At 42.3% G+C, this 26,829-nt stretch overlaps 1 protein-coding gene and 1 long non-coding RNA gene across 18 annotated transcripts in view; one reads left to right on the forward strand and one right to left on the reverse strand.

The window, feature by feature from the left end:
* LOC123279813 (uncharacterized) lies at positions 1-11,976 on the reverse strand. Of its 2 annotated transcripts, XR_011496800.1 has the most exons (4): positions 11,865-11,976; positions 11,481-11,657; positions 2,205-2,266; positions 497-2,013 (listed from the first exon to the last, which is right to left on the reverse strand). It is a non-coding gene; the product is annotated as an uncharacterized lncRNA (long non-coding RNA). The 2 variants fall into 2 exon arrangements; XR_011496801.1 differs by lacking the exon at positions 2,205-2,266 and having other exon boundaries at positions 1-2,013.
* PEX5 (peroxisomal biogenesis factor 5) overlaps positions 11,109-26,829 on the forward strand; it is an 18,088-nt gene continuing 2,367 nt past the window's right edge. Inside the window, exons 1-13 of one of the 16 annotated variants that reach the window (XM_014866509.3) lie at positions 11,109-11,269; positions 12,784-12,946; positions 13,282-13,317; positions 13,561-13,693; positions 13,907-14,038; positions 19,508-19,613; positions 20,118-20,208; positions 20,609-20,719; positions 20,971-21,063; positions 21,432-21,551; positions 25,531-25,674; positions 25,881-25,951; positions 26,365-26,577. In XM_014866509.3, the coding sequence (XP_014721995.1) occupies positions 12,800-12,946; positions 13,282-13,317; positions 13,561-13,693; positions 13,907-14,038; positions 19,508-19,613; positions 20,118-20,208; positions 20,609-20,719; positions 20,971-21,063; positions 21,432-21,551; positions 25,531-25,674; positions 25,881-25,951; positions 26,365-26,577 (1,397 nt within the window). In that variant the 5' untranslated portion in view covers positions 11,109-11,269; positions 12,784-12,799. The other 15 variants (XM_014866507.3, XM_014866511.3, XM_014866516.3 and 12 more) reach the window with 15 other exon arrangements.

The raw sequence follows: 26,829 nt of genomic DNA on the forward strand, positions 1-26,829 counted from the left end.
GCTATTTAATAATTTTTGACTACTCATTTTTTTAGAGCAGTTGTAGGTTTACAGAAAGTGAGCAGAAAGTACAGAGTTTACATATACCCCTCCTCCCTCTCTCCATTTCCTGTGTCATTCACATCTTGTTTTAGTGTGGTTACATTTGGTACAGTTGATGAATCAATATTGATACATTGTTATTAACTAAAGTCCATAGTTGACAGTAGGGTTCACTGTTGGTGGTGTACATTCTATGGGTTTTGACAAACGTATGATGACATATATCCATCATTACAGTATCATATAGAATAGTTTCGCTGCCCTAAAACCCCCCTGTGCTGCACATGTTCATCCCCCGTCCACTCCATCCCCCGAAACCATGGATCTTTTTACTGTCTCCACAGTTTTGCCTTTTCCAGAATGTCATATGGTTGGAGTCACACAGTATGGTGCCTTTTCAGATTGGTGTCTTTCACTTAGCAATATGCATTTTAAGGTTCTTCCATGTCTTTTTGTGTCTTGATAGCTTATTTCTTTCTCTTTCCTTTTTAAACTCATTTCTTTTTATCACTGAATAATATTCCATTACATAAATTTGTCACAGTTTGTTTATCTATTCACCTACTCAGGGGCATCTTGGTTGCTTCCAAGTTTTGGCAATTATGAATAAAGCTCCTATATAAACATTCATTGGCAGGGTTTTGTGTGGATAAATGTTTTCGACTCCTTTGGGTTAATACCAAGGAGCATGATTACTGAATCTCATGGTAAGAGTTTATTTAGTTTCGTAAGAAATTTCCAAACTGTCTACAGTGTCTGGACTATTTTGCATTCCCACCAGCAATGAATGAGAGCTCCTGTTGCTCCACAACCTCACCGGCATTTGACGTTCTCAGAATTTTAGATTTTGGCCATTCTAGCAGTTGTGTAGTGGTATCTTATTGTTGTTTTAATTTGCAATCCCCCAATGACATATGACGTCGAGCATCTTTTCATATGCTTCTTTGCTATCTGTATATCTTCTTTGGTAAGGTGTGCAGATCTTTTGCCCATTTTTAAGTTAGATTTTTTTCTTACTGCTGAGTTTCAAGAGTGCTCTGTATATTTTGGATACCAGTCCTTTATCAGATATATGTTTTGCAAATATTTTCTCTCAGTCTGTGGCTTTTATTCTCATTTTCTTGAAGTAATACTTTTTAGAATCAATGACTGTAGTAAAGGTCTCAGTGGAAGTCAGGTTGGAAGGCTGGGTGGGGGCAGCCTGGTTTAGAATGCTCCTAAGGGCAGGAAGTGTATGTGTGTGGCAGTGGTGGAGGGATAGGTAAGGTAAACCCTGCGAGAGGATTTAAAGGTAATGTAAGTATCAGGGTAAATGCCTTGTACCAGTGTAGATAATAAGGAATTAGGGAATTAGCATAGGGACTTGTGCTTAATACATACTTACTGAATTATTAAATTAAAATGCCGTATAAGACTGGCTTTTATACAGGGCATTTGACACTTGCCACATGAGAGTCACAGCTGAACATCATAGATTTTAGAGATAGAGGCCTTTTAGAGAACTGATGAGTTCCATCCCCTCAGGTTGTAAATTGGAGAATGAGGTGTCAGGCCAAAGTTACTGCAACTCACAGATGGTGAATATAACTAACTAGTGGGAAAACTGTGATTCAAATCCAGGTTTCATGCTTTTAGCTAATGCTTATTCCAAAACACAAACAGTGGTATGATTTTGCTTCAACCATCAAACATATTTTGGAAAACTCAAGCCTATTATATTTATCCATACTTTTGCTTACTGTATTCCTTCTTCTTTCATGACGTTCCAAGAGTTTTTATTTCATCATTTCCTTTCCTCTTAAAGAACTTCCTTTAGCCATTCATTTAGGGTAGGTCTGCTGGTGACAAATTCTCTTAGTTTTCCTTCATTGGGAATGTCTCGATTTTCCGTTCATTCCTGAAGGATATTTTCATTGGGTATGGTGCAGAATAATGTCCCCTGAAAGATGTCCATGTCACAATCCCCAGAACCTGTGAATATTTTAGGCAAAGAGGAATTAAGGTTGCAGATGAATTAAGGTTGCTAATAGTTGACCCTAAAATGGGGAGATTATCCTGGATTATCCAAGTGAGTCCAACATAATGACAAAGGTCCTTATAATTGGAAGAAGGAGGCAGAAGGGAGAGAACCAGAGGGATGGCAGTGTGAGAACTTGGCCTACCTTGCTGGCTAGAGATGGAGGAAAGAGGCCATGAGCTGAAGAATGTGGGTAGCTTCTAGAATCTGGAAAACAAGGAAGTAGATTTTCCTCTAGAGCCTCAAGAAGTAATATAGCTCCACTGACACCTCAATTTTAGCCTAGTGAGACCCATTTCAGGCTTCTGACCTCTAGGATTGTAAGATAATAAATTTGTGTTGTTTTAAGCCACTAAATTTGTTATAGCAGCAAAAAAAAAAACCTAGTATTATAGGGTTAATAGTATAGCCTAATAATATAGGATTCTGGGTTGACAGTTCTTTTTTTTGAACACTTGAAAAACATTGTGCCACTTCTTTCTGACCTCCATGGTTTTTGATGGGAAATCTGCTATAGTTTGAATTGTTTTCTCCCCTACAGGTAAGGTAAGGTATTTTTCTCTGGCTACTTTCAAGATTTTTCCTTTGTCTTTAGTTTTCAAAAGTTTAATTATGATGTACCTTGGTGTGCAGGCATACCTCAGAGATATTGTGGGTTTGACTCCAGACCACCGCAATAAAGTGAGTCACACAAATTTTTTGGTTTCCCAGTGCATATAAAAGTTATGTTTAATCTATACCGTAGTCTATTAAGTGTGCAATAGCAATATGTCTAAAAAATGTATATACCTTAATTAAAAATACTTTATTGCTAAAAAAATGCTAATCACCATCTGAACTTTCAGCGAGTCATAATCTTTTTTGCTGGTGGAGGGTCTCGTAAAAAATGCAGTATTTGCAAAGCATAATAAAGTGAAGCACAATAAAATGGGGTATGCCTATATATTCCTTTCAGATAATTCTGTTTGGGGTTTGCTTAGCTTCTTGAATCTGTAGGATTATGTCTCTCACCAAATTTGAGAAGTTTTCAGCCATTATTTCTATTAGTACTTTTCCAGCACTGCCCTCTTTCTCCTCTCCTTCTGGGACTCTGATGACACAATTGTTAGATCTTTTGTTATAGTCCCACTGATTCTGTAGGCTCTGTTCATTTTTTTTCACTCTAATTTTTGTCAATTGTCCAGACTGGATAATTTCTAGTGTCCTATCTTCTAGTTCACTGATTTTTTTCCTCTGTCCTATGCATTCTACTGTGGAGCTCATCCACTGAGCTTTTTGTTTGGTTATTGTATTTTTCAGTTCTAAAATTTCCATTTGGTTCTTCTTGATAGCTTCTATTTCTTTGCTGAGGCTCTCTCCATTTCATTTGTTTCAAGTGTGTTTGTAATTGCTTGTTGAAGGATATTTATTATGGCTGCCTGAAAATAATTCTGTCATCTTGTTGTTGGCATCTATTTGTTGACATTTTCATTCAGTTTGAGGTCTTTCTGGTTTTGATATGATGTGTGACTTTTTAAATTGAAACCTGGACATTTTTGCATTATGTTATAGATTCTGGATCTTATTTAAGCCTTCTGTTTTGTTTTTGTTTTGAGGAAGATTAGCCCTGAGCTAACATCTGCTGCCAATCCTCCTCTTTTTGCTGAGGAAGACTGGCCCTGAGCTAACATCTGCGCTCATCTTCCTCTACTTTATATGTGGTATGCCTGCCACAGCATGGTTTGACAAGCAGTGCGTAGGTCTGCACCCAGGATCTGAACTTGCAAACCCTGGGCCACTGAAGCGGAACGTGCAAACTTAACCACTGTGCCACCAGGCTGGCCTGAGCCTTCTGCTTTAACTGGCTTTTTTTGGACACTACTCCTGCAGGGAAAGAAGGTGTACCATCTCACTACTGCCATGTGGAGGTAAAAAGTCCAGGTTCACCATTTGGCTTCTGATGACACCTGCTGGGCTGAGTAAGTGTGTTAGTTCCAGCACCCAACGTGGTCTCCATTCACACTGCAGGGGATGGAAGAGAGCCTCATTACTGGCCTGTGGGGATGGACTCCCAACCTGGCCTTCTCTGACACCACCCCAAGGTAGGTATGGGGGTGTCTCATTATTGGGGGGCCTCACGAGGGTGGAAGTCTAGGATCCCCTCTTGGCCTTCGCTAGTGTGGGTGCGAGTGGGGCCAAAGTTTTTTATTTGTTGTTTGGCTGGAGCAGAGTAGTTATTGTCTAGAAGTTTCTGTCTTTGTAGGCTACCCCTTTCCTGGCCTTTTGGCTAGAGAGGGCTGGCTTTTATTGGAGTTTTTTATGTCTGTGCATGTTGGTGTTTCTGGGTTGCTGACCTTTCTAGCACCCATTCTTGGATATATGAGACAAAAAGAAAACCCATGAAACTCACTACTGTGTTGTTTCTTGGGTCCTGAGGTCCTTAGACTTTCTGCTTTTCTTTTCTTTTCTTTTTTTCTTTTTTGCAGAGAAGGATTCACCCTGAGCTAACATCTGTTGTCAATCTTCCTCTTTTTTTCCTCCCCAAAGTGCCCTACAGTGCCTTGGTTGTATATCCTAGTTATAAGTCCTAGTTCTGTGTGGGCCACCACGACAGCATAGCAACTGACAGATGGGTGGTGTGGTTCCATGATGGGGAAATGAACCTTGGATGCTGAAACAGTAAGTGCTGAACTTTAAACACTGGACCATCAGGGCTGGCCCTGCTTTCATTTTTCCACCTTTTAGAATCTTCTTATGTTTGTTTTACATATAATGTCCAGGGGTTTTAGTTGTATTTTAGTGGGAAGAGTAAGAAAAGTATGTCTACTGCATCTTCTTGAAAGCAGAAGTCTTCCCTCAAACAAACAAACACATCGCTTTTCTGTCTATGCTGTAGATATTTGGTGAAAAATCCTGAAAAGGGAGCAAAACTACTCATTTGGGGGAATCCTCCAAAGTCAAAAAACTTGATTTCTTTTTACCTTCCTTCTTTCCATTCTTTTGGGGGAAGAGAGGATCAAAGGGTTTCTGATCGGATTTTGGCAAACGTAACATAAGTCTGAAACTTCCCTGGGTTTCTACAGTGGTAAGATTCTGCTACAAGCAGGTGTAAAGGGAGTGAGTACTACAGTCCTTGCTGCTATCTGGGGAATTCCCTGCTGTGTGTCCAGTGGATACAGTTAGGTATTTTGTATCCAGATCTAGGTTGGCTGGATATAGCTGGTATATCTAGATCTCACTACCTGAACACTTTTAAAGCAAGGTGATATCTGTGCTGGTATATTTAGATGGGCTGGCTTTGGGATTTGCTGCACCTCACTACACATACAGCTTTCTTCCTTTGCCAAGTTGTCTCTGCCATTGATGGCTATTGAGACTGAAAGGAGGGTGGGTAAATAATAACCAACAAATCCTTCCAAATGTACATATATGAAGACTGCGCTTGATTTGCAATTTCCAGAGCATGGCACTTCCACTATGCTGCATCTTATGTCACTGGAAAAACTAAAGAGTCAAACCAGATGAGGTGGTTCCCCATTTGCAACTCCTTCTCCAACAAAAAGGAGTATAGAATTCAACACTTACAAAGTAATTTGTTTACTCAAGTGAAGTTGTGAAAGAAATTAGTTGCACCTAAATAAGACAATAAAAACTAGGGACAACTGTAACTTGTGAGTTGGATATCGTTATCAGTTGAAGGAAATGGCCTTAGAGATCTGTAGCACAACAGACAGAACTCATCTTTAAAGAAGAGCTGAGAGTGTTCACTTGTGACTCAGGCAGCACTGTCTTGGGAATACAGTCATGTACTGTGTAACAACATTTCAGTCGACAACGGACCACATATAGGATGGCGGTCCCATAAGACTACAATGGAGCTGTAAAATTCCTATTGCCTAGTGATGTCACAGCTGTCCTAAAACCACAGTGAAAAGCATTATTCACATGTTTGTGGTGAAGCTGGTGTAAACAAACCTACTGTGCTGCCAGTTGCATAAAAGTACAGCAATACAATTATGTACTGTACATAATACTTGACAATGATAATAAACAACTATCTTACTGGTTTATGTATTTACTATACTATACTATTTATCATTATTTTAGAGTGTGCTCTTTCTACTTACAAAAAAAGTTTAGGAAAACAGGATGCTGTGTTAAACTGGCAGCAGCATTATATATCTCAAGTTTCCTGTGTCTCTTGATTGCATCATTTTCTCTTGTGCTTGATTTAATCTTGTGTTGTTTTGTTCATCATGACCCCTAAGTATACAAAATCCACTGCTAATGTTGCCACTAAAAGGCCACGTTGAGTGATTGACCTGGAAACAAAATTAAAAGTCATTAAGGACTATGAAGGTGGAAAATCAGTGATGGTTTCTGCTTGCCAGTCAGGCATGGTGCATCATTCCACCATAGCTGTGATCTTGAAGTACAAGAACAAAGTGACGGAAGCTGTTAAAGGATCTGCTTCATTGAGGGCAAGAGACTAACAAAAGTTCATGAAGGACCTATATCAGACATGAAGAAACTTCTAATGACCTGGACTGAAGACCAGCCACAGAAGTGTATCCCTCTCAGCACTATGATGAGGAGTGCTCATCATAGTCAACTTTGCAACGTTAAAAGGAAAGGCTGGAGGGGCTGGCCCCGTGGCCTAGTGGTTAAGTTCGCGCGCTCTGCTGCAGGCGGCCCAGTGTTTCGTCGGTTCGAATCCTGGGCGCGGACATGGCACTGCTCGTCAGACCACGCTGAGGCAGCGTCCCACATGCCACAACTAGAAGAATCCACAATGAAGAATACACAACTATGTACCGGGGGGCTTTGGGGAGAAAAAGGAAAAAATAAAATCTTTAAAAAAAAAAAAAAAAAAAAAAAAAAAAGGAAAGGCTGGACCTGACTATGATGTTGAATGTACTGCTAGCTCTGGGCAGTTTAAATGATTCAGGAATGGTTGTTCATTACATAATGTGAAAGTGAGTGGTGTGTCTGCAAGTGCTGATGTGTGAAGGTAGCTGAAAAAATTTTGGAAATTCTAGATAAGCTGATTGTGGCGGAAAATTACTTGCCAGAGCAAATATTCAATATGGATAAAAACTTTCTAATCTGGAAATGGATGCCCGAAAGGACTTTCATCCATAAGAAGGCCAAGTCAATGCCAGATTTTAAGGATAGGAAAATAGTCTTGCTTGGGGGCAATGTTGCAGGCTACAAATTGAAACGCTTTGTCATCTGGCACAGTGAGAACCCCAGGGCCTTCAAGCATATCAATAAGCACACACTGTCAATGTACTACAGGAGTAATAAGAAGTCACGGATGACCCACCTCCTCTTCCAAGATGCCCTCCTGAATTGCTATGCCAGCAAAATGGAGAAGTGCTGTTTGGAGAATAATATACCTATCAAGATTTTGCTTACTGTTGATGATGTTCCTGGACATCCTCCTTTTACTAGTGATCTTCATCCCAATATCAAAGTGGTGTTTCTCCCTTCAAACACCACCTCTTTGATCCAACCAGTGGATCAAGGAGGTACAGCAGCTTTTAAGGTCTACTACATTGGAGGACCTTCTCCCAAGCGATGCTGCAACTGAGGAAGACACTGAGAAGACACTGATGCAATTCTGGAAGGATTACAACATCTGCGGCTGCATGAAAAACCTTGCTTGGGCTTGCGGTGATGTCACTAAGGAATGTATGAATGGCATCTGGAAGAAGACACTCAGGGGGTTCATCCATGACTTCAAAGGATTTGCCAAGGATGAGGAGGTTGTAGAAATCAACAAGGTGTGGTTGAGATGACAAACAACTTTAACCTGGGTGTGGACGAGGATGACATTGAGGAGCTCCTAGAGGTGATTCCTGAGGAATTGACTAATGAATAGTTGTTGGAACTGGAACAGGAATGCATAGCTGAAGAAGAGGCAAAGGGAAAAAAACTGCAGGAGAAGAAAAAGGAGAACTCCCAAGAAAATTTTCAGTGAAGGGTTTAGCAGGAGCTTTTGCAGACCTCAACAAGCTCCTTAAAAAGCTTGAAAACATCAAACCCAACACTGTAAGGTTTTCCTTAATAAAGAGGAACATTCATGGTGCATTATCTGCTTACAAGAAAATCTGTGGTGAAAAAAAGCAACAAACCAAGCAAACTATCATGGACGTATTTCTGAAAAGAGTGACACCTCCTCAAGAAGAGCCTGAGGCACATCCTTCAGGAGATATTCCACGAGAAGGCGTTGTTACCATAGCAGATGATAGCTCCATGAGCGTTATTGCTCCTGAAGACTTCCCAGTGGGACAAGATGTGGAAACGGAAGACAGTGACATCGATGATCCTGACCCTGTGTAGGCCTAAGCTAATGTGTGTGTCTGTGTCTTAGTTTTTAACAAAAAAGTTTAAAAAGTAAAAAAAAAAAATTTTTTAATAGAAAAAAGCTTATAGAATAAGGATATAAAGAAAGGAAATATTTTTGTATAGCTGTGCCATGTGTTTGTGTTTTAAAGCTGTGTCATTAAAAAAGAGTCAAAAAGTTAAAAAATAAAAAAGTTTATAAAGTAAAAATATTACAGTAAGCTAAGGTTAATTTATCGAATAAAAATATTTTTTATAAACTTAGTGTAGCCTAAGTGTACAGTGTTTGTGAAGTCTGCGGTAGTGTGCAGTAATGCCCCAGGCTTTCACATGCACTCACCACTCGCTCACTGATTCTCCCAGAGCAACTTCCAGTCCTGCAACCTCCATTCATGTTAAAGTGCCCTATACAGGTGTACCATTTTTTATCTATCATATTTTTACTATACCTTTTCTATGCTTAGATACACAAATACTTACCATTGTGTTATAATTGCCTACAGTATTCAGTACAGTAACATGCTGTACAAGTTTGTAGCTTAAGACCAATATGCTACACCATATAGCTTAGGTGTGTAGTAGGTTATACCATCTAGGTTTGTGTAAGTACACTTTAGGACGTTTGCACAATAATGAAATTGCCGAACGACATGCTTCCCAGAACTTATCCCCATCAGTAAGCGACCCATGACTGTTATATAGCTTCTAAATCTTGCGTCTTGGTCTCAAATCTCTGACCTTTAAGTACCTGTATGTGGTTCCAAATTTAACCCAGTAATCTCGATCTACCTGAGCCAGTAAACTTACTTTCCAGAGGTGTATAAGTGACGTTATGAGTTAAAATATTTGATGTTTAAGAAAATCTGACTTATTAGCCTTCAATTTAGGAAGTAAAGTTTTAGACTTGAGATTTTAAGAGGGCTAAGAGAATCTGATAAATGTTTTAGGTTTACAGGGTTGAATAAGAATTTAGAAAGATTTTGCCTGATAGGGTTGTTTGCCCCATCAGGGCTGTCAGGCATTTAAAATGCTTTAAAATATGTATATTGAGTGCCATGTAGTTCAAAATGTTTAAGGAAATTTAATTTTTACTTTTAAAAAGGGAAAATCTAGCATAATGCTTAAGATCATGGACTCTGGAATCAGGTTGTGTAGGTCAGGGGTCAGCAAACTACGGGCTGCTGCCTGTTTTTATATAGTCTGCGAGCTGAGAATGGTTTTGACATTTTTAATGGTTGGAAAAAATCAAAAGAAGAATATTTTGTGACGTGAAAATGATATAAAATTCAAATTTCAGTGTCCATGAAGTTTTATTGGAACATAGGCATGCTCATTTATCTACAGCTGCGTTCCTGCTGTAACAGCAGAGTTGAGTAGTTGTGATAGAGACGGTATGCCTATAAAGACAAAAATATTTACCATTCGGCCCTTTACAGACAAAGTTTGATGTACTTTGCTGCTTATTAGTATAAGCTTGGGCAAGTCACTTAACCTCTCTGTGCCTCAGTTTCCTCATCTGTAAAATGGGGATAATAATAGTTATTACTACTAAGTTATTGTGAGAATTAGACAATATTTGAAAAATGCTTAGAACAATGCCTGGCACACAGTAAATCCAGTATGTGTTTAAAAATTGGAGGAATTTAACCTGTTAAACTTGAATTAATCAAACATTAAGGAATAAATAAAATCAAATACTAATTAAAGAATAAGTAAAAATGATTATTTTCACTTTATAAAAATTATTACTTTTATGAATAGAATAAGAATTTAAACTTAAACATGGATTAACAACATGCAAGATTTTAAAACTAGAACTTCAGTAAACTAAATATTAAATATCCAAGTACCAAGTCCTTTCTGAGCCCCGGAGTCCCTCTTGGACTTGTGGGCCAGGCTCTGTGAAGAATTCCATTGCCTTTGAGACCAAAGCTCCCCCAGGGGGCTTCAAGCAAGGTTTCTGGAAGACTGGGTATTTGGAGTTACGTCTGGATTGAATTTTGACTTCCTAGCTGAGTGACTTTGGGTAAGTCTTATCCGTAAAGTGAGGTTAGTAATACCTACTTCATAGCGATGTTATGAAGATTAAAAGTGCTAATGCACATAAAATGTTTATTGCAATGCTTGGATTTTAGTAAAGCATTCAATAAACATCAGCTGGTATCATTATTACCATTCTCCCATGAGCTGGGCACATACTGGATTATTGGTAATCAGGTTCTAAACTCCTGGCAGAGCAGGTTATGCGTATGATGTGGTTTGAGTGGTACTGGGAGTCCTCTCTGCTTGCTTTGATTTTCTGACATTCTACCATATCATGGGCTTTCAGTTAAACATTGCTCTCTCTAACGATCCACTTTTTAAAGGATTCAGTTTTCAGAAAGCATCTCCTCCTCCTTGGCATGGTTTAGTTTACTAGGTAGTAGGTATCTGCTTTACAATGGCAGCCTGCCAACAGTGAACATCTCAGCAAGGGCTGAGATTCCTGTACACTCCAGGGGAAAATGGGGAGTGGGGTCAGGGTCTCTGAAAGATGGTCAAAATGTAAGGAAAAGGAGAAATTCTGCACACTCTTTAGGTCTGTCTGGCTAGTCTGTTGCCCTGAGCTGTCAGAGCAGCCTCTCTGCCTTCCCAGGGATGAGTTTACACAGCCCTGCCCCTCTCGTCCCCTGGGACCTTCACCTTTGAAATCTGCAGGCCTGCCAAGAAACAAGCCTGGCCCAGGGCGCCACCTGCTGTCTACCTGCCTCGTCTCCTGCACAGAGGGCTGGAATGGTACTTTTCCCCTTTTAGCACTAACCCATCCCTGCTCATCTACCAGCAGCCCTGAGCACCTCTTGCCCTTCTTCATGACATCAGGACTCCCCTTCGTCTTGGAGCTGGGTGAGATATCAGTATTTATTTCCTAGTGACCTTGAGGTTTGACACCATAGCCCATTCTGAGGCAGATGGTGGGGCCTCACGCTTATTCCGTGATTAAAAGTCACTTCTGGCATCATGTCTGTGCTTTTCCAGTCTGGAACAGCGGGAATAAGGCCACCACGGTGACCTTGACCATTGGTGAGGGAGGAAGGAGAGAAGAGGAGTGACTCACTGCGCATCTTCCCTGTAGGTTACCAGCTTGAGGTCTCAGGATGCATTGGACTCTATTTTAGTCTCTGGAATTTGTCATCATCCAGTGCTATTTTCCCCATTACGCAGAGATGGCAGAGGGATTCGGGGCAGGCCTCTGTCTTCACGCAGACCGTGCCGTTGTCCCCCTAGGGGCAGTCTGGAAAGAGGCAGACGTAGAGGCTGGGGAAGGCTACGGATTTGAGCCCCGCAACTCCTGTGCTAGGACCTGTCTCTGAAACTGAGGCTCAGAAAGGGCGAGGAATCGCTTTGGGTCACAATGCGCTCCCAGGGAAGCGCCAGAATGAGCAGAATCCAGGATCCTGAGCCCTCGGGTCTCCCTCAAAGCTCAGGACGCCCCTGGTACCTCCATTCTTCTTCGAGCTTTTTCCTCAAAGCAGCTTTAGTATCGGCGATGTTTTTGAGCGTTCTGAGGCGACGCTCCAAGACTTCCCCTTTAAGGCGCTCTTCCCCTTTAAGAACCCACGGCTCCTCCCGTCACGCTGCGTCGCAGCCTTAAAGCCCCGCCCCTTCAAACAGCTCCCTTGGTCGGCGACCGCAGCGCGGTAGTCACGGCCCCTTTAAGCCTGAGCTCCGCCCCTGGCCCCCAGCCCTCTCCTCTTCCCTCTCCCTCCTGCCCGCCCCGGGTGCCCCGGCGCGTCGTGCAGAGCAAGGCGGTGAGCTCCGGGCCCGAGGGGGCGCCCTTTGCGGTGCCCTCGTGGGCCCCGGGGCGGGGCTGGAGCTGCGGCCGGGGCGGGGGAGCTGGGGTGGTCCACAGCGCGGGAGGGCTGGGCTGGGCTCGGCCGAGCGGAGGAGGGGCTCAGGTGACAGGAGGGGAGGGAATGGCCCCCAGCGGTGCTCGCCTGGCGGCTCGGGGGTGGGGGCCTGGGCTCACGGTCGGGGGGTGTCCCCGCTCTTTCTTGCCCCGCCAGTGCCCCAGCACAGTCCGCTCGCGGAGTTGTCCCTCGTAGTACCCAGGGGTCCAGGCCCCTCTGTGGGGGGCGGCTACAGGCCTGTCCCCCCGCCTGGGACCGCAGTCGCAGAGGCCGCTGGAGAGGCCCAGGCCGAAAGCGGCGGCCTTTGAGGAGGGCATCAGGGAGGCACTAGCCCCTTCTCGGACTCCTGGCGAGGTGGGGGCCACGCAGAAGGCACAGGGGGTGGAGGGTAGCGAGTGGCTAACAATCTGGGACGGATGTCTGCCCGCGTCCCCCAGATCCGGGCTGAGCTGTGGGCTGGGGAAGGGTCTGACTCCGGGACCTCAGTTCCAAACCTCCTCTGCCCATCAGAGAGCTGGCGGTCACCATGGCAATGCGGGAGCTGGTGGAGGCCGAATGCGGGGGTGCCAACCCGCTCATGAAGCTGGCCGGCCACTTTACCCAGGACAAGGCCCTTCGGCAGGAGGGGTTGAGGCCTGGCCCTTGGCCCCCGGGAACCCCAGCCTCTGAGGCGGTGAGTGTTCTTGAGGTGGAAAGTCCAAGTGGCGGCCTGGGATGGAGGGTGCAGGGACGCTTGGGGCTAACTGCCTTCTCTGTTGTGTTGCAAATGGTAGTATATGGTAGTTACCACTTAATGAGTGTTTGCTAAACACTATACTAAGTACTGTATGTCTTTATATAGATGAAGGCAACATTTATAGATGAAGAAACCGAGGCTCAGAGAAATTTTGCAGCTTGCTCAAGGTCATATAAATGGTAGAGCTGGAATTTTAACCTGTGTTTAACTGAGTTATGTGTCTGTGACTTTCACCACTCTGCCATATTGCCTCCCTTTCTTCTCTGTCTTAGGTCTCTAAGCCATTAGGAGTAGCCTCTGAAGATGAGGTAAATATACCAGTCTCTTCTATAGCCTTTTTCTTTTGCCCATTGTGTTTTTATTTTAAACTTGACTTACCTGTATTTCAGTCTTTCGACTTTTCTGACCAAACGACATTTGCCTCCTGCTTGTTTTTTAAAATGTATTCTATATTTCCACATCTGTAGTTTTTGTGTTTCCTTTTCCTTATATTTGACACCCAATGGGCACTGTCTCTTGCTGGGTTCATTTCACCATCTCTTTTCTCACAGTTGGTGGCTGAATTCCTCCAGGACCACAATGCACCACTTGTATCCCGTGCCCCTCAGACCTTCAAAATGGATGACCTCCTGGCAGAGATGCAGGAGATTGAACAGTCAAACTTCCGCCAGGCACCCCAGAGAGGTGGGTCCAGAGTCTGGTGGGAGGGGAGATCACCATTTTCTCTGCAGATAGGGCCAAGGGGGTTCCATATTTGGATGCTGTTGACGTTGGGGGACTGAGATGCTGAAAGAGACAAAAGGAACGGAGTGTTTTCCTGTGCACTCAGGGTTCCTTAGGCATGATAGAATGATACATATTTCTTTTTCTTAGTTCTCTCTCTTTCTCTCTCTTAAGCCCCTGCTGTCGCAGACTTGGCCTTGTCTGAGAACTGGGCCCAGGAGTTTCTTGCAGCTGGAGATGCTGTGGATGTAACTCAGGATTATAATGAGACTGACTGGTCCCAAGAATTCATCTCTGAAGTTACAGGTGAGGTTTGTCTTGGGAAAATCTAAAATGGTTTCCATGGGGCAATCAAAGTTCTACACCGTTAGCTAATTCCTCTTGGCATATAGAGTGATTTCAGCAGCTATGGCTTTTTTGGACCCTTGATTCCCTTCTAGAGGGCACTGAACCTGACTTCCCTTAGGTGATAATAGGGAATGAAACAGTAAACAGAGGGCTGGGTTTGAACTGGATAAGAGATTTTGGAGATATATATATATGTGTAAGAGAGAGAGAGAAGACAGAACACGAGTTAGGTCTACTTCTTTGTTATCTGGAACTTTTTACCGTAGTCTGATGGAGAGGATCCACAGATTGGATAGATGGCAGTTTTGCCAGGAAGAGAGAAGTAATTTAGCACAGCCCGTGGGATTCTGGTATTATCATCTTGAACAGAGTTGGGGCCTTGGGAAGTGGAATTGTGGATTTCAAGAGCCAGAAGTATAAGGTCTTGGAGGGCAAAGACCATACCTTGATGATAATAATAAAAATTAATAATAATAGCTAATGTTTGCTTACATATTCTAGGCTTTGTGTTAAGTGCCTTAAATGCTTTATCTGTTTAATCCCTGTGAGAATCCTTGAGGTAGTTACTGTTTTATTCCTAGTGTTTAGATAAGAAAACCGAGGCTTAGAGGTTAAGTAATTTGCCCAAGGTGACGCGGCTTTGTAAGTGGTGGAGTTGGGGTTTGAATGACCCCAGACCCTGTGACCTTAACCGTTATGCCGTGCTGCCAGGCCTGCAACTTAAACTCTTTAAAGTCCCAGCCTAATTTTCCCTCAGAGCATCCATGCTCACAGCATCCCTTGGGATTGATTCTTCCCCTGTAAGCCTTCTGATAAGGGGCCTGGGGGAAGGGCATTCTCTTCAGCTTTCCTCTTCCTGATTGCTCTCAAAGAGAAGCACTGTTAGCCTTTTTCCAATTTAAGAAATAATAACAACAAGAGATACAAACGGAGAAAGTTACAAAGATTCTAGACTCTCAGGGTGCTCACATCATCATAGATCCTAAATTTTCCTGAGATGATTAATGGGATCTAATTGGTTTCTCTCCCTATCATTTTTTTTCCTCCTTCCATCACTTTTATTCTCCAAAAGATAGGGCTTCCTCCACGCACAAGAGGAAAACCCCCAAATGTAACGACTAAAACAAACCTTTAATAAAAGCTATTGATGTCTTTTATCATGACTCCCTTTCCCACCTAAGCTGGAGTTTCAAATAGAACAGGAGGTGCTCTTGGTTTCGTTAATAATGCTTGTACTTTATTTTCTTCAACACATTTGATCTTCACAGTAACACTTACAAGGTAGGTGTTTTTCCCCCATTTTATAGATAAGAAAACTTAAATGTGGAAGGGTTAAATACGTTGTCCAGAATCATTCAGTAACAGATGATATTCCAAACTCACATCTGTCTGACTCTAGGCTTTATGCTTAGAATTATTACACCATCATTTAGAATCTTCTCTATGGAATTGCCTCAAGTGAAAATCTGCGCAGTAGCAAAGCTCACCAGACTGAAACTCAGTTTTTCATACAAACCTTAGACTTAAGTGCTATCTTTTATCACAGAGAGACTTGTGTTGTAATATGTGGACATCATTCATTTTTTTTTTCTCTGAGGAAGATTAGCCCTGAACTAACATCCATTGCCAATCTTCCTCTTTTTGTTCTTGAGGAAGATTAGCCCTGAGCTAACATCTGTGCCAGTCTTCCTCTGCTTTATATGTAAGTCATTACCACAGCATGGCTGACAAGTGGTATAGGTCTGCACCTGGGATCTTAACCTGTGGGCCTGGGCTGCCAAAGCTGAGTGCACTGAACTTAACCACTACACCATGGGGCCGCCCCCTCATTTTTGATAACTCAGAAAAAAATCATTGCTGTTATGAGTGTTTAGATGAGATTTGTGTTACAGATACCTGAATTACTTGCCGCCTGTATGATCTTCCTTAACCTTTAAACAAAAAACATCTATAGAAAAACATGTTGGACCTGTCTTACCTGTTAGATCCACTTTGGGAGATGTTTCTCTCTGTTTTGTGTATTCTTTTGGAACTGTGCCTGCTTACAGAGGGAGGGACATGGGAGGCTGGAAAGGGAAGTTGAGCTGTTTGGGGTCTGCCTTCATAAAAGTGTCCTATTGCAGTAGTATATTGCTTTGTATGTAGTGGACCTTAAATATTTATTGAACGAATGAATTGAGATCTGGGAGAAAGAACTAAAAGAAATTGATCTCCTAGTAATTCATTTTTTGTTATCCTCAGAGCATTTGTGGCTGATATTATTATATTGATGATATAGGTTACTGATTGCTTTATGGATAAGCATTCTTCGAGATGAGAGGAGGTTATATTCTTTAAATCCTTATTATATTTAAATACCCATTGTTAGGATTCTAGAATCAGGTTTAAAAGCAACCTTGAAGCTCAGTTGCTTTCTTGTTTTAATGTTTTACTTGGAAATAATTATAGTTTCACTGGAAGTTGCAAAATATATACGGAAAGGTTCTGTGTATCTTTCATTCCATTTTCCCCAGTGGTAAAGTTTTGCATAACTGTTAGTTATGTTCAAAATCAAAATCAGGAAATTGCCATTGGGACAGTCCAGAACTTATTAGCTTTCATTGGTTTTACACGCCCTTATTTGTGTGTGTTTATAGTTTTATACAGTTTTATCATATGTGTAGATTTGTGTAACCACCACCGCAATCAAGATACAGAATTATTCCATCACCACATGAAGCTCATGTTTTAGCCTGCCATATTTCTTGATGGAATCTGCTCCCCTTCACCTCCCAGTCTTCTGGGCCAAATCATTCTCCATTTTGCGACTGCTCAGCTCTAGGGATGAAACCCATCTTTAAGGAGTTTTGAATTTAGACAGGCTCAGCCAGCATGGTACGCGAAGTTCATACGATGATCGTGAGAGATAAACATGCACTTTGATAGGAAAGGCAGTGGGCAGCTGTAGCAGATGATGATTGGCATTCCTCTGCATGGTAGAGGACGAGGCTATGGAATAAATGGAATACCAATCTCATTGTGGTGTTTTCTACTTTTGGTGTGGATTTGGCATGAGCAGAGAGTAATGATAATAATAGCTAATATTTGTTACTCTGTGCTTTACAAATGCAGTATCTTATTTGGTCTTCACAAGAATCCCTATTAGGTAGCAATTATCTCTGTTTTACAGATGAGGAGATGGAAACTCTGAGTTAAGTAACTTGTCTGAAGATATACAGTGAATAAATGGTGAAATTGGGATATAAATGCAGTTAGGCTCACTCTAGAACCTACATTCTTTACCCCTGTAGTATTTAGCAAAAATGCAAACTTTTGTGGATAAGGGTAGGAAGTTCTGAGTTTTTGACTTTTGAGCTTAGGGTAGATGTGCCAAGATGGAATGAGCACACATTGAGAAACTATATGAGATGAACATTCTGAATTGAATATTTGGTATCTAAGTTGGTTCTAACTCTACCAATCTATGTGACTAGGATAGTTCCTGCCTTTGTGTAGGCCTGAGTTGCTTCAATCTCAGAGGTATCCAAATAGGTCTGCTTTTCTGTAAGAATTTCTCAAAAAATATCGTTAAGGCCAAATGGTGATCTTTTGATTATTTTATTTTGACTGCTTTGTTGGAGCAGGTTCCCAATGCTAGAAAATTCTGAGTCTTGTGGCGAATATTGCCAAATACCAAATTATAGCTATTTGAGGATGCCTTTTCTCACCTCTGGGACTTTTTTCTAATCTATTTCATGTCTGTTTTAAAGTACAGATGCTTCATATTTTTCCTATGGCTTTTTGTTCTTGAGAGGACCTTTTCACAGAAACGGTCTTCTCTGTAATTTGGGGAGCACTTGTGGCCCGAATATACTTTTGCAGAACACTCTAGTTGAGAGTAAGGAGGAGGGACTGGATATTTTTCAACAGAATAGGACAAAGGGACTAAGAGGCTTTATAAAATCTGTTTAAGTACTAATCATCTCCTTATTAGGTCTCCATTTTAGAGTCAACAGTCTAGTTGGGGCAAAGGAAAGAGAAATGTTGCCTGTAAGAAGTAGTGAGGGAAATCTGGATGTGAGTGTTGAGAGTCCTTCAAATTGAGAGACAGAGTCCATGATCAAAAAAGTTGTCTACCATGTCGTTTATTGTATTGGTAATATATTACTTATTATTTATAATTAGGTATATTCTGAAAGTCTTGATCCTTCATTTTTTCAGCTTTTGGCATTACTTTCTCAGATGTTGAGATTCCTTTGGTGAAATTATTCAGGCAAAGTCTCAGTTAAATGGAATAGAAAGTTCTCTTATACGTTAATACTGAGGGGATAAATCTGCCTCCTCAGTGTTAAAAGCAGTAACAAACCTTCAAATTGGGGACACAGACAGGATGACCGTTTCAGTATCTGGTTTGTAAAGATATGTATGTAGAGCAGAAGGAAAGAACACGGCAGGCTCATGCCTTCTCTGTGTTGACTCGTTCTTCAGGGCCCTTTGAGTACTCTGTCTCATTGTTTTTTTTTCTGGCCCCAGAGTAGTAAAGGGCAGAGTCCAGGAGGTTACGAAACAGTTAAGCACCTTTATTCAGTCTGGGGCCTTGATATGTTTATTTTGATGTTGCAGTGGTGCCCTTTGTCACTGGAGCTTCTAAGACAGTTTCTAGAATTAGGCTTAAAAACCTAGCCCTTACAACAAATCAAAAGTGACAGAAGTCAGGATAGTGTTTATCCTGGGGGATGGAGGCCTGAGGGAGTCTGCAGGGGAACTGTAAATGCTCTATATCTTGGTCTGGGTGGTGGTGATTTGACTGTATTCATATGTAGGAATGAATGAAGCAGTATACTCAAGTTTGGCACATTTTATGTACTTTCATGTTTGTATGTTACATCTCAATTAAAAAATGAAAAAAACAAACATCCAGTGGGAAGAGTGGACCCATGTATTTTTAATTATAGCCCAGCATTCTGCTTCTCAGATTCTCTTGGTAGGTATATTAAGGTGAAATATGAGGCTCGTTTCATTGGGAGGGTGTGAACTCTGTAGGTGGAGAATAGACCAGAGGTTTGGTGAAGGAACAGGAGCTCTTCCATTCTCCCTTAGCTCCTTATCCGTTCCCTGCAGTACCTTCGAGGAAGGCGGAGGCCCTAGTGCCTGCTATTTTTCATTGAGGTCTGTTTAAGCAGAAGGGTTTGGTCCTTACTCCTTTCCTGAGCCCCCTTATTTGGCCTCCTGTTCCCAGCTCAGTAAACTTCTGCGTCAGGCCCCTTGGGAGTGGGTTGGATATTGAAAATTTAGCAGTATTTATTTGACCAGGAGTCTCTGAGGGATTCAGTAGGATTTCACCTGCTTTGCTTGTTTCAGAGGACCAGCTGAGTATGTATAGTTCTCTGTCTTTCCCTGATCTGTCACTGAGCCTGTGTGATTTCCCCAACTCTTTGCTCCTTGCAGACCCTTTGTCTGTGTCCCCTGCCCGCTGGGCTGAGGAATATCTGGAACAGTCAGAGGAGAAGCTGTGGCTGGGAGAGCCTGAGGGAACAGCTGCCAGTGATCGCTGGTGAGTCCAGCTACTTCTTTTGGGACCCTGTGGAAAGAGTATTGGACAGTTTTCCCAGCCTCCCCCAACCTCCTCCATTCACCTTCTCAAACCAACTTGCAGCCCCTCATTTTCTACCTTAAGGTTTCCACTTGTATTATTACCCCTATGGATATAATCGAATCAAAAACCCTAACTATCCTAACGTCAAGTTTGTAACTTTACCTTATGCACCCTGTTTCCTTTTTAATTTGGAGCCTGCTACTGTCTACTCCTTTTCTGTGCAAAGATATGTTTGGGAAAGGGAGAGAGAAAAGGATGTAGCTAGCCCTTGGCCGCTTCTACCAAAATGTCCTTCTTTAATGTAAATTGGAATTTGTAGGTCCTCAGCAAGAGAGTGGAATAGGATTGCCTTCTCTTTTCCCCACTAAGAACTGTAATTGCCATGGGCTAGGAGTGGGGAATAGCATGGGGAAGGTGGTGGAAGACTAATGTGTAAAATTAACTTGTCCTGACCTGTTCCAGGAATGATGAATATCATCCAGAGGAGGATCTGCAGCATACAGCCAGTGACTTTGTGGCCAAGGTGGATGACCCCAAATTGGCTAACTCTGAGGTGAGCCACATCCCACTGCTGCTTTGCCAGTAGAGCTGGTCTTACAAGTCGAGAGTTTTGCTTGTCTTACCTAGTTTAGTTTAAAGATAAGGAGGTGAGATCCTAGGTCTGTTCCTTCCTTTCTGGAGAACAGAGACTTAGGATCCTGCCTCTTCCTTCCACTATGCATTCCCTCATTTCCTTGCCTACTAACCCTTTGTCTTTTCTGTGGCTTCTCAAAGCTTAGAGCCAGAAACCCTTTTCTTTTTGCTCTCTCCGTTTTTTAGGGTCGTTAGCATATCTCGTCTGCAGGTAGAGAAGGTCAGGGGGAGGGGCAAGTGCAGGCTCCTCTTGGGCATGGCTGAGAGTGCACACCTGGAAATCCTCTCCCAAGTGGCCTATGTGTGTCTCTGTGCCCCAGTTCCTGAAATTCGTGCGGCAGATTGGCGAGGGCCAGGTGTCCCTGGAGTCCGGTGCAGGGTCGGGCCGAGCTCAGGCAGAACAGTGGGCAGCAGAGTTTATACAGCAGCAGGTAGGACATTGTCACTTCCCAGTCCCACTTCAGAGGTGGCTGGTGCCCCAAGCCGTGGGTTCAGTGTTCAGTGTTCCCAGATGGGGAAGAGATTTATTGCCAGCTTGTTTTGGTAGCATCCAAGTCCTGAGTGGGTGGGAAAGAGATTCTGAGAATATTATTCTCAGAAGTGTCCAGGTTGGTGGTGTTTAATGGGTATTTAGTTGGTAGAAAGTCATTGGTGGTGGTATGACCATCCTTCTTTGTCACAGGGTACATCAGATGCTTGGGTTGACCAGTTCACAAGACCAGTAAACACATCTGCCCTTGATATGGAGTTTGAACGAGCCAAGTCAGCTATAGAGGTGAGAACAGGCAGTGCAGGAGCAGATGCCCCAAGAAAAAACACGTGGTTGGAGAGAGTGGGTGTATTAACATCAAAGATGATGAACGCTGTATTTCACACTGTTCCTGGATCAGCTGTGTTAGGATTGCTTGGAGTGGGTGCCGTTCAAAAATGCAAATTCCTAGGCATCACCTCAGATGGACTACTGAATCTGAACCTGGGGGTAGGATCTAGGAATCTGCATTTTAAGAAAGCTCTTCAGATGATCTTAAACACATTGAAATTTAAGAACTGCTGCCTTAGGGAATACATCCTAAGATGGAGCTAAGAGTGAGGTGGGATGGTCATGATGGATCTCCTCTTTCTGTCTGCCTCCCTTTCTTACAGTCTGATGTTGATTTCTGGGACAAGTTGCAGGCAGAGTTGGAGGAGATGGCAAAACGGGATGCTGAGGCTCACCCCTGGCTTTCTGACTATGATGATCTCATGTCTGCTTCCTATGATAAGGTAAGAACTAGTTTTTCAGACTGTAGGATTTCCATTGTCTCTCCATTAAACCCGAATTTGAAGGGTACCTGCTTTCAGGTAATTAGTTTTTGAGCCCCTTTCCATAAAAGGTCTGCATCATTGCCTTGCCCCTGCTCTCCTGCAGTAATTGAGTGTATGCTTTATTCTTGGCATATAAAGGTTATTATTAAATAATAGACCACCTTTGTCAAATAATAATGCAGTGACATAATACCTATGATAGAGATTTGCACATCTTGTATTAAGAGCACAGATGAAGGAGTTCTGCTTTGGAGGTTGGTGGAGAATATTCTGGGAAGATTGATAACTCCTTTGGTAGAGAGTGGTAGTTAGTAGACTGTCTCTGTGCCTCCATATCTTAATATCTATTTACTTTTTTAACTCATAGGTTTATTTTAAATTCTAATCTCCTCCTGTAGATACTCACTACTTGCCCCAATTTAGGGTGTTTTCAAAGAATTATATTAAGTAACTTAAATGTGAGGAAAATTTCCCAGCAGTCATTGGTGAAAGATGATCGAATTTTACGTATAGCATATACTGTTGACTTAGAGCTGTATGTTATTTCAGAGATCTCACTCTGAAAAAAAAAGCTACAAGTGGGTTGTAGGGTATTTGGGGATGTGGTTAATAATTGAGCTGCTGAGTTGAGGCATGAGGGAGAAGGGAGAGAATTTCTTGGTTTTGAAAAATGCAAAAGAGGAACTGGGGAGGTGAGTAATGAAGTCTTTCTCAGCTTCGTTCTGGTCGGGGAAGGATTCTGGGGCTAGAGCCAGGCCCTGAGATGTAAAGCAGATGCTAGAGGTGGGTCTTGATGGAAGAGAGATGTGCAAAGATAGGGAAGAATAAAGTTCAAGGTAACTTAGAAAAGGTTACACTTTGAAAGCTAATGAAAAACCTAGTACTAGGAAAATTATGAATCTTATTCTAGCCCAGTTTCCTGAGAGCTGTTCTGTTACGTAATAGAAAAGAGAGCTTACTTCTTGGTAAGTTCTATGTTTTGCCATGATAGGGGTTTCTTTCATAGAATTCTGATGAGCAAGAACTGAAGGAAATACCTGGAGATAATACTTTTATTAACTTGTATCAACAATTTGGTAAGTTGCAGAAGCCCCATTGATTTTATGGCAAGTTATAAGTTTTAGATAAAAATTTCCATGCTTTTGATAAATATAGACATAGTGCTAATTTTGTATTAGCATTTCCTCTTTGTACTTCCATATTAATGACGTGCCAGGTGGAATAAATTTTTTAATTCAAAACTTAAAAATATAATTATGTTTTTAGATTCCTGAACCCTATTTGATTATCATTGATACCTTGGATTATTGCAAAATTAGTATTGGAAACGTTTGCGTTAATGTTCCACCAAAATATGCTGTACTTTATTACTCACTAATCATGAACAGTTAGGATTTTATTTGGCTTTATGCTAACTATTACTGAATTATATGTCAATAGTACCTTTTTTTTTGGATGTGGATCTGATGCTGGTTTTCAGATAAATTCATGGGTCTCTGAATGTACTATTTTTTGTTGATGGTGTCTAAAGTTTCAAGACAACTTAGCACCTATGGCTCAAGCAGATATTGCATACTGTTAGCATACAGGAGAAGCTTCTCTGCTTAGTGGTGTCTCTAAGTAGTGCTCCTGTTTTTGCAGTTTGATCCTGTGAGATTTTGGAATAGACCAGACAGTGGATCAGACCTGATGACTGGCTTGGAGTAGACTGTTTAGGATGCACCAGCGACCCCAAGCTCATCTTGTGTTCAGTGGGTTGTGGAAGGTTCCTCCAGAGTACTCTTTTTTCCCTCAACTTTGCAAATATTCTAATTTTGAAAAGTCCCTCTCTGATCAGCAATTGATGAAACCTGAAGGCTTATAGATATCATGGACAGGCATGTACTCAGAGAACCCCGTGGTTGCAACATGATGGCATTGATTTGTTACATTGTCTGCCGAGGATAATACTTCTTTAAACATAGCATTTCAAGCTTTTTGGTAGGGCTTTGGTGAATATTCTCCTTTGATGCTCTCAAGAGCTCTGAGAAGCAGGAATTACTTTCGTTAGGAAAATGTGTGATAGGTGACAGTGATCTCTGTTTCCTACAGGGTGACTTAAAACATGGATTGGTGATGGACATAGTTGAGGTTGAATGCAGAAGGATGTATTTTGTTGAACTCTAGTTGTCTACGGTAGGGGGTCAGCAAGCTGTGGCCTGTGGGTAAATCTGGCGTGCCACCTATTTTTATAGGCCTGTGAGCCGAGAATGGTTTTAACATTTTTAAATGGTTAAAAAAATGAAAAGTAATATTTTGTGATGTGAAAATTATATAAAATTCAGATTTCAGTGTCCATAAATAAAGTTTTATTGGAACACAGCTATGCTTATGTGTTTACATATGTCTGTGACTGCTTTCTCACTACAATGGTGGAGTTGAGTAGTTGTGATAAAATGTATTTATTATTTGGCCCTTTACAGAAAAGGCTTGCTGATCCCTGTTCTAGAGTCTTTTTTTTTTCCTTTTTTATTGTGAGGAAGATTGGCCCTGAGCTAACATCTGTGCCAATCTTCCTCTATTTTATGTGGGATGCTGCCCCATTTTATGTGGGATGCATGCCCCAGACCACTCATGGCTTGATGAATGGTGCTAGGTCCGAGCCTCAGATCCAAACCTGTGATCTCTGGCCTGTCAAAGTGGAGCACGTGAACTTAACCACTACGCCACCAGGCCAGCCCCGTCTAGGGTCATTTTTTACCTTCGGAGTTTTCATATTATACAAAAATGTGCTAGGAACATTACCTATTCTCAACATGAGTATACTCTTTAAACATTTACCCTAAATCCATTTCTTATACTGTGTCTTGCTGCTTAAGCCTCCACTGTAATTATTTAATTTTTATATTGTCAGAAATAATTTCAGTCTGATGACTTATAACGGTTTAGAACTTTACTGGTAAGATTTAGTGTTTCTGGTTCTTCAGCAGTTACACAGTAATATTGAAAAAGGGCCTCACTCATGTCTTTATTATGTACAGTTTCATTCTAATTTGTCCTTAACTATATTTAGAAGAGCCCTGCCTGGTATTTTGCATCTTCTTTTCATTCTGGTATATTGTTTTGTGATGGTAACCATTTACTCCCCCAAAAGGAACATTTTATTTGCTTGTCCCGAGTCATATGGGTTACTAGTGACACCCATTTTACCAGATTACCTCTCTGCCTGACATGAAGTACCAGTAGACAAAGCTTCGCACTTAGCACCGTAACTCTTCCCTCAAATGAGAAATCCTCAGCTAGAAGAGAACAGTATCTTTCCGAAGTGTTTTCTGCCATCAGGATTTTGGGATGTAGCTTTCATACAGTCAGAGACAGATTAATGTTAATAACTTTTAAGAATGAAATTGGGGAATAAATTAAAATTTTCAGAGTGCCTGAACGTGCATAGCAACTTCATGAGCTAGATTAACAGTTGCATTTGATTGGCAGGGCCTCTGACTCCAAATTGCTTTTCCTTTATACATTCTCACACTATTGCAGGATAACAAGAAATGCCCTTTGAACAGCTAAGGGGAACCTCTCTCATTACTGTAAGCAGATCCTGTTAAGAAATGTGTTCTGTCCAGTGGTGAGAAGTCCAGGATGTGGAAATACAGGCCTATAAAGACTTCCTGAAATTAGATTATTCCCAGCATGGATCAGAGCTTGTACACTTGCCCAGCTTTCCAGTTGTTGTGAACAGGAGATAGGAGCGTGAGCACAATCCTGAATGATTTTACTGTAGTCATAGACGATCTCCTTTATGATATGGAAAATTTGCCAGCATTTAATTCAAATACTGTTTTGGAGGCCTTCAGCTTCTTCACCTCTCTCGGTTGTCATCTCTCATTCCTGCTGCTCTGACTGTGACTCCTCCCTCTTAGACAGTTTCTCACTTGGCTTCTCTTCCTTGTAGGGGTACCAGTTTGAGGAGGAGAACCCCCTGCGTGACCACCCCCAGCCTTTCGAGGAAGGGCTGCGGCGACTGCAGGAGGGGGACCTGCCGAATGCTGTGCTGCTCTTTGAGGCAGCTGTGCAGCAAGATCCTAAGCACATGGAAGTGAGTGACTCATTATTCTGACTCCAAATTGGAGACTGCTTCCTCCAGTTTTGAGGGAAGTCCTAAAGAGTAGTACAGATGGATTAGGGCCTTTGTGATGGCCTGGGGTGGGAGGGTGAGAGCTTGCTGGTGAGTAGGGGAAGCCAGAGGAAGGGAGGATGGAAAGGTGCATACAGAGGTGATGGAATCTGTCATCTTCTCTCTAGGCTTGGCAGTATCTGGGTACCACCCAGGCAGAGAATGAACAAGAACTGTTAGCCATCAGCGCGCTGCGGAAGTGAGTACCCTGAAAGGTGGGATGAGGTGGTTCCAGGGCTCTCTAAATAGACTTTAGTGTGATAGGAGCCCAGACTCAGATCCTCGTTTTCCTTATGGCCACTAACCAATGTTTTCTTACGGTGAAACTCTAAGGTTTAGAGTGAATTGGAGATAACTGCTTCCACTCGTTCATCAGCTTTTGATTTTATTTATGGGACCCTGGCTGGTTCCCTGGCTGCTAAAACTTTCCCCTTCTGAGATCTGTAACTATTAGTAACTCACATGTAGAGGATTCCTCTATATCTTAATCTGAGGGATTTGGCAGGAGAGGCCATGATGACTCTGGATTCTGAAGCTTGGCTTGGATTCCAAGGTGCCTGATGGGTGCCAGTGTCACTGCAATACTGGCTCTGCCTGTCTCTGTCCAAACAGGTGTCTGGAGCTAAAGCCAGATAACCGGACGGCACTGATGGCGCTGGCTGTAAGCTTCACCAACGAATCCCTGCAGCGGCAGGCCTGTGAAACTCTGCGAGACTGGCTGCGCTACACACCAGCCTATGCCCATCTGGTGGTGCCTGGTGAAGAAGGGGCTGGAGGGGTAGCGCTGGGCCACAGCAAGCGCGTCCTGGGATCTCTGTTGTCTGAGTGAGTATGAGGGGTTCCTGGGATGACGAATGTAACCTGAGTAGGAGGAGGACCTTGATTTTGGAAGTGCAGATAGATTGAGATTCAGGGGTCTAAGAGTGGGATGAGAGACCCAGGTTCAACTTGAAGGAGGTCTGCATTCTGCAGTCCAGTGCTGGGCTGAAGCAGAAAAACAGGCTTCTAAGTTGGAATTTGGGAGTAGGAAGGGTGGCTGATAGATTGATGAATCTTGAGGATATGATTACGAATTAA

This window comes from Equus asinus, chromosome 22 (assembly GCF_041296235.1).
Source record: "Equus asinus isolate D_3611 breed Donkey chromosome 22, EquAss-T2T_v2, whole genome shotgun sequence".
NCBI lineage: Eukaryota > Metazoa > Chordata > Mammalia > Perissodactyla > Equidae > Equus > Equus asinus.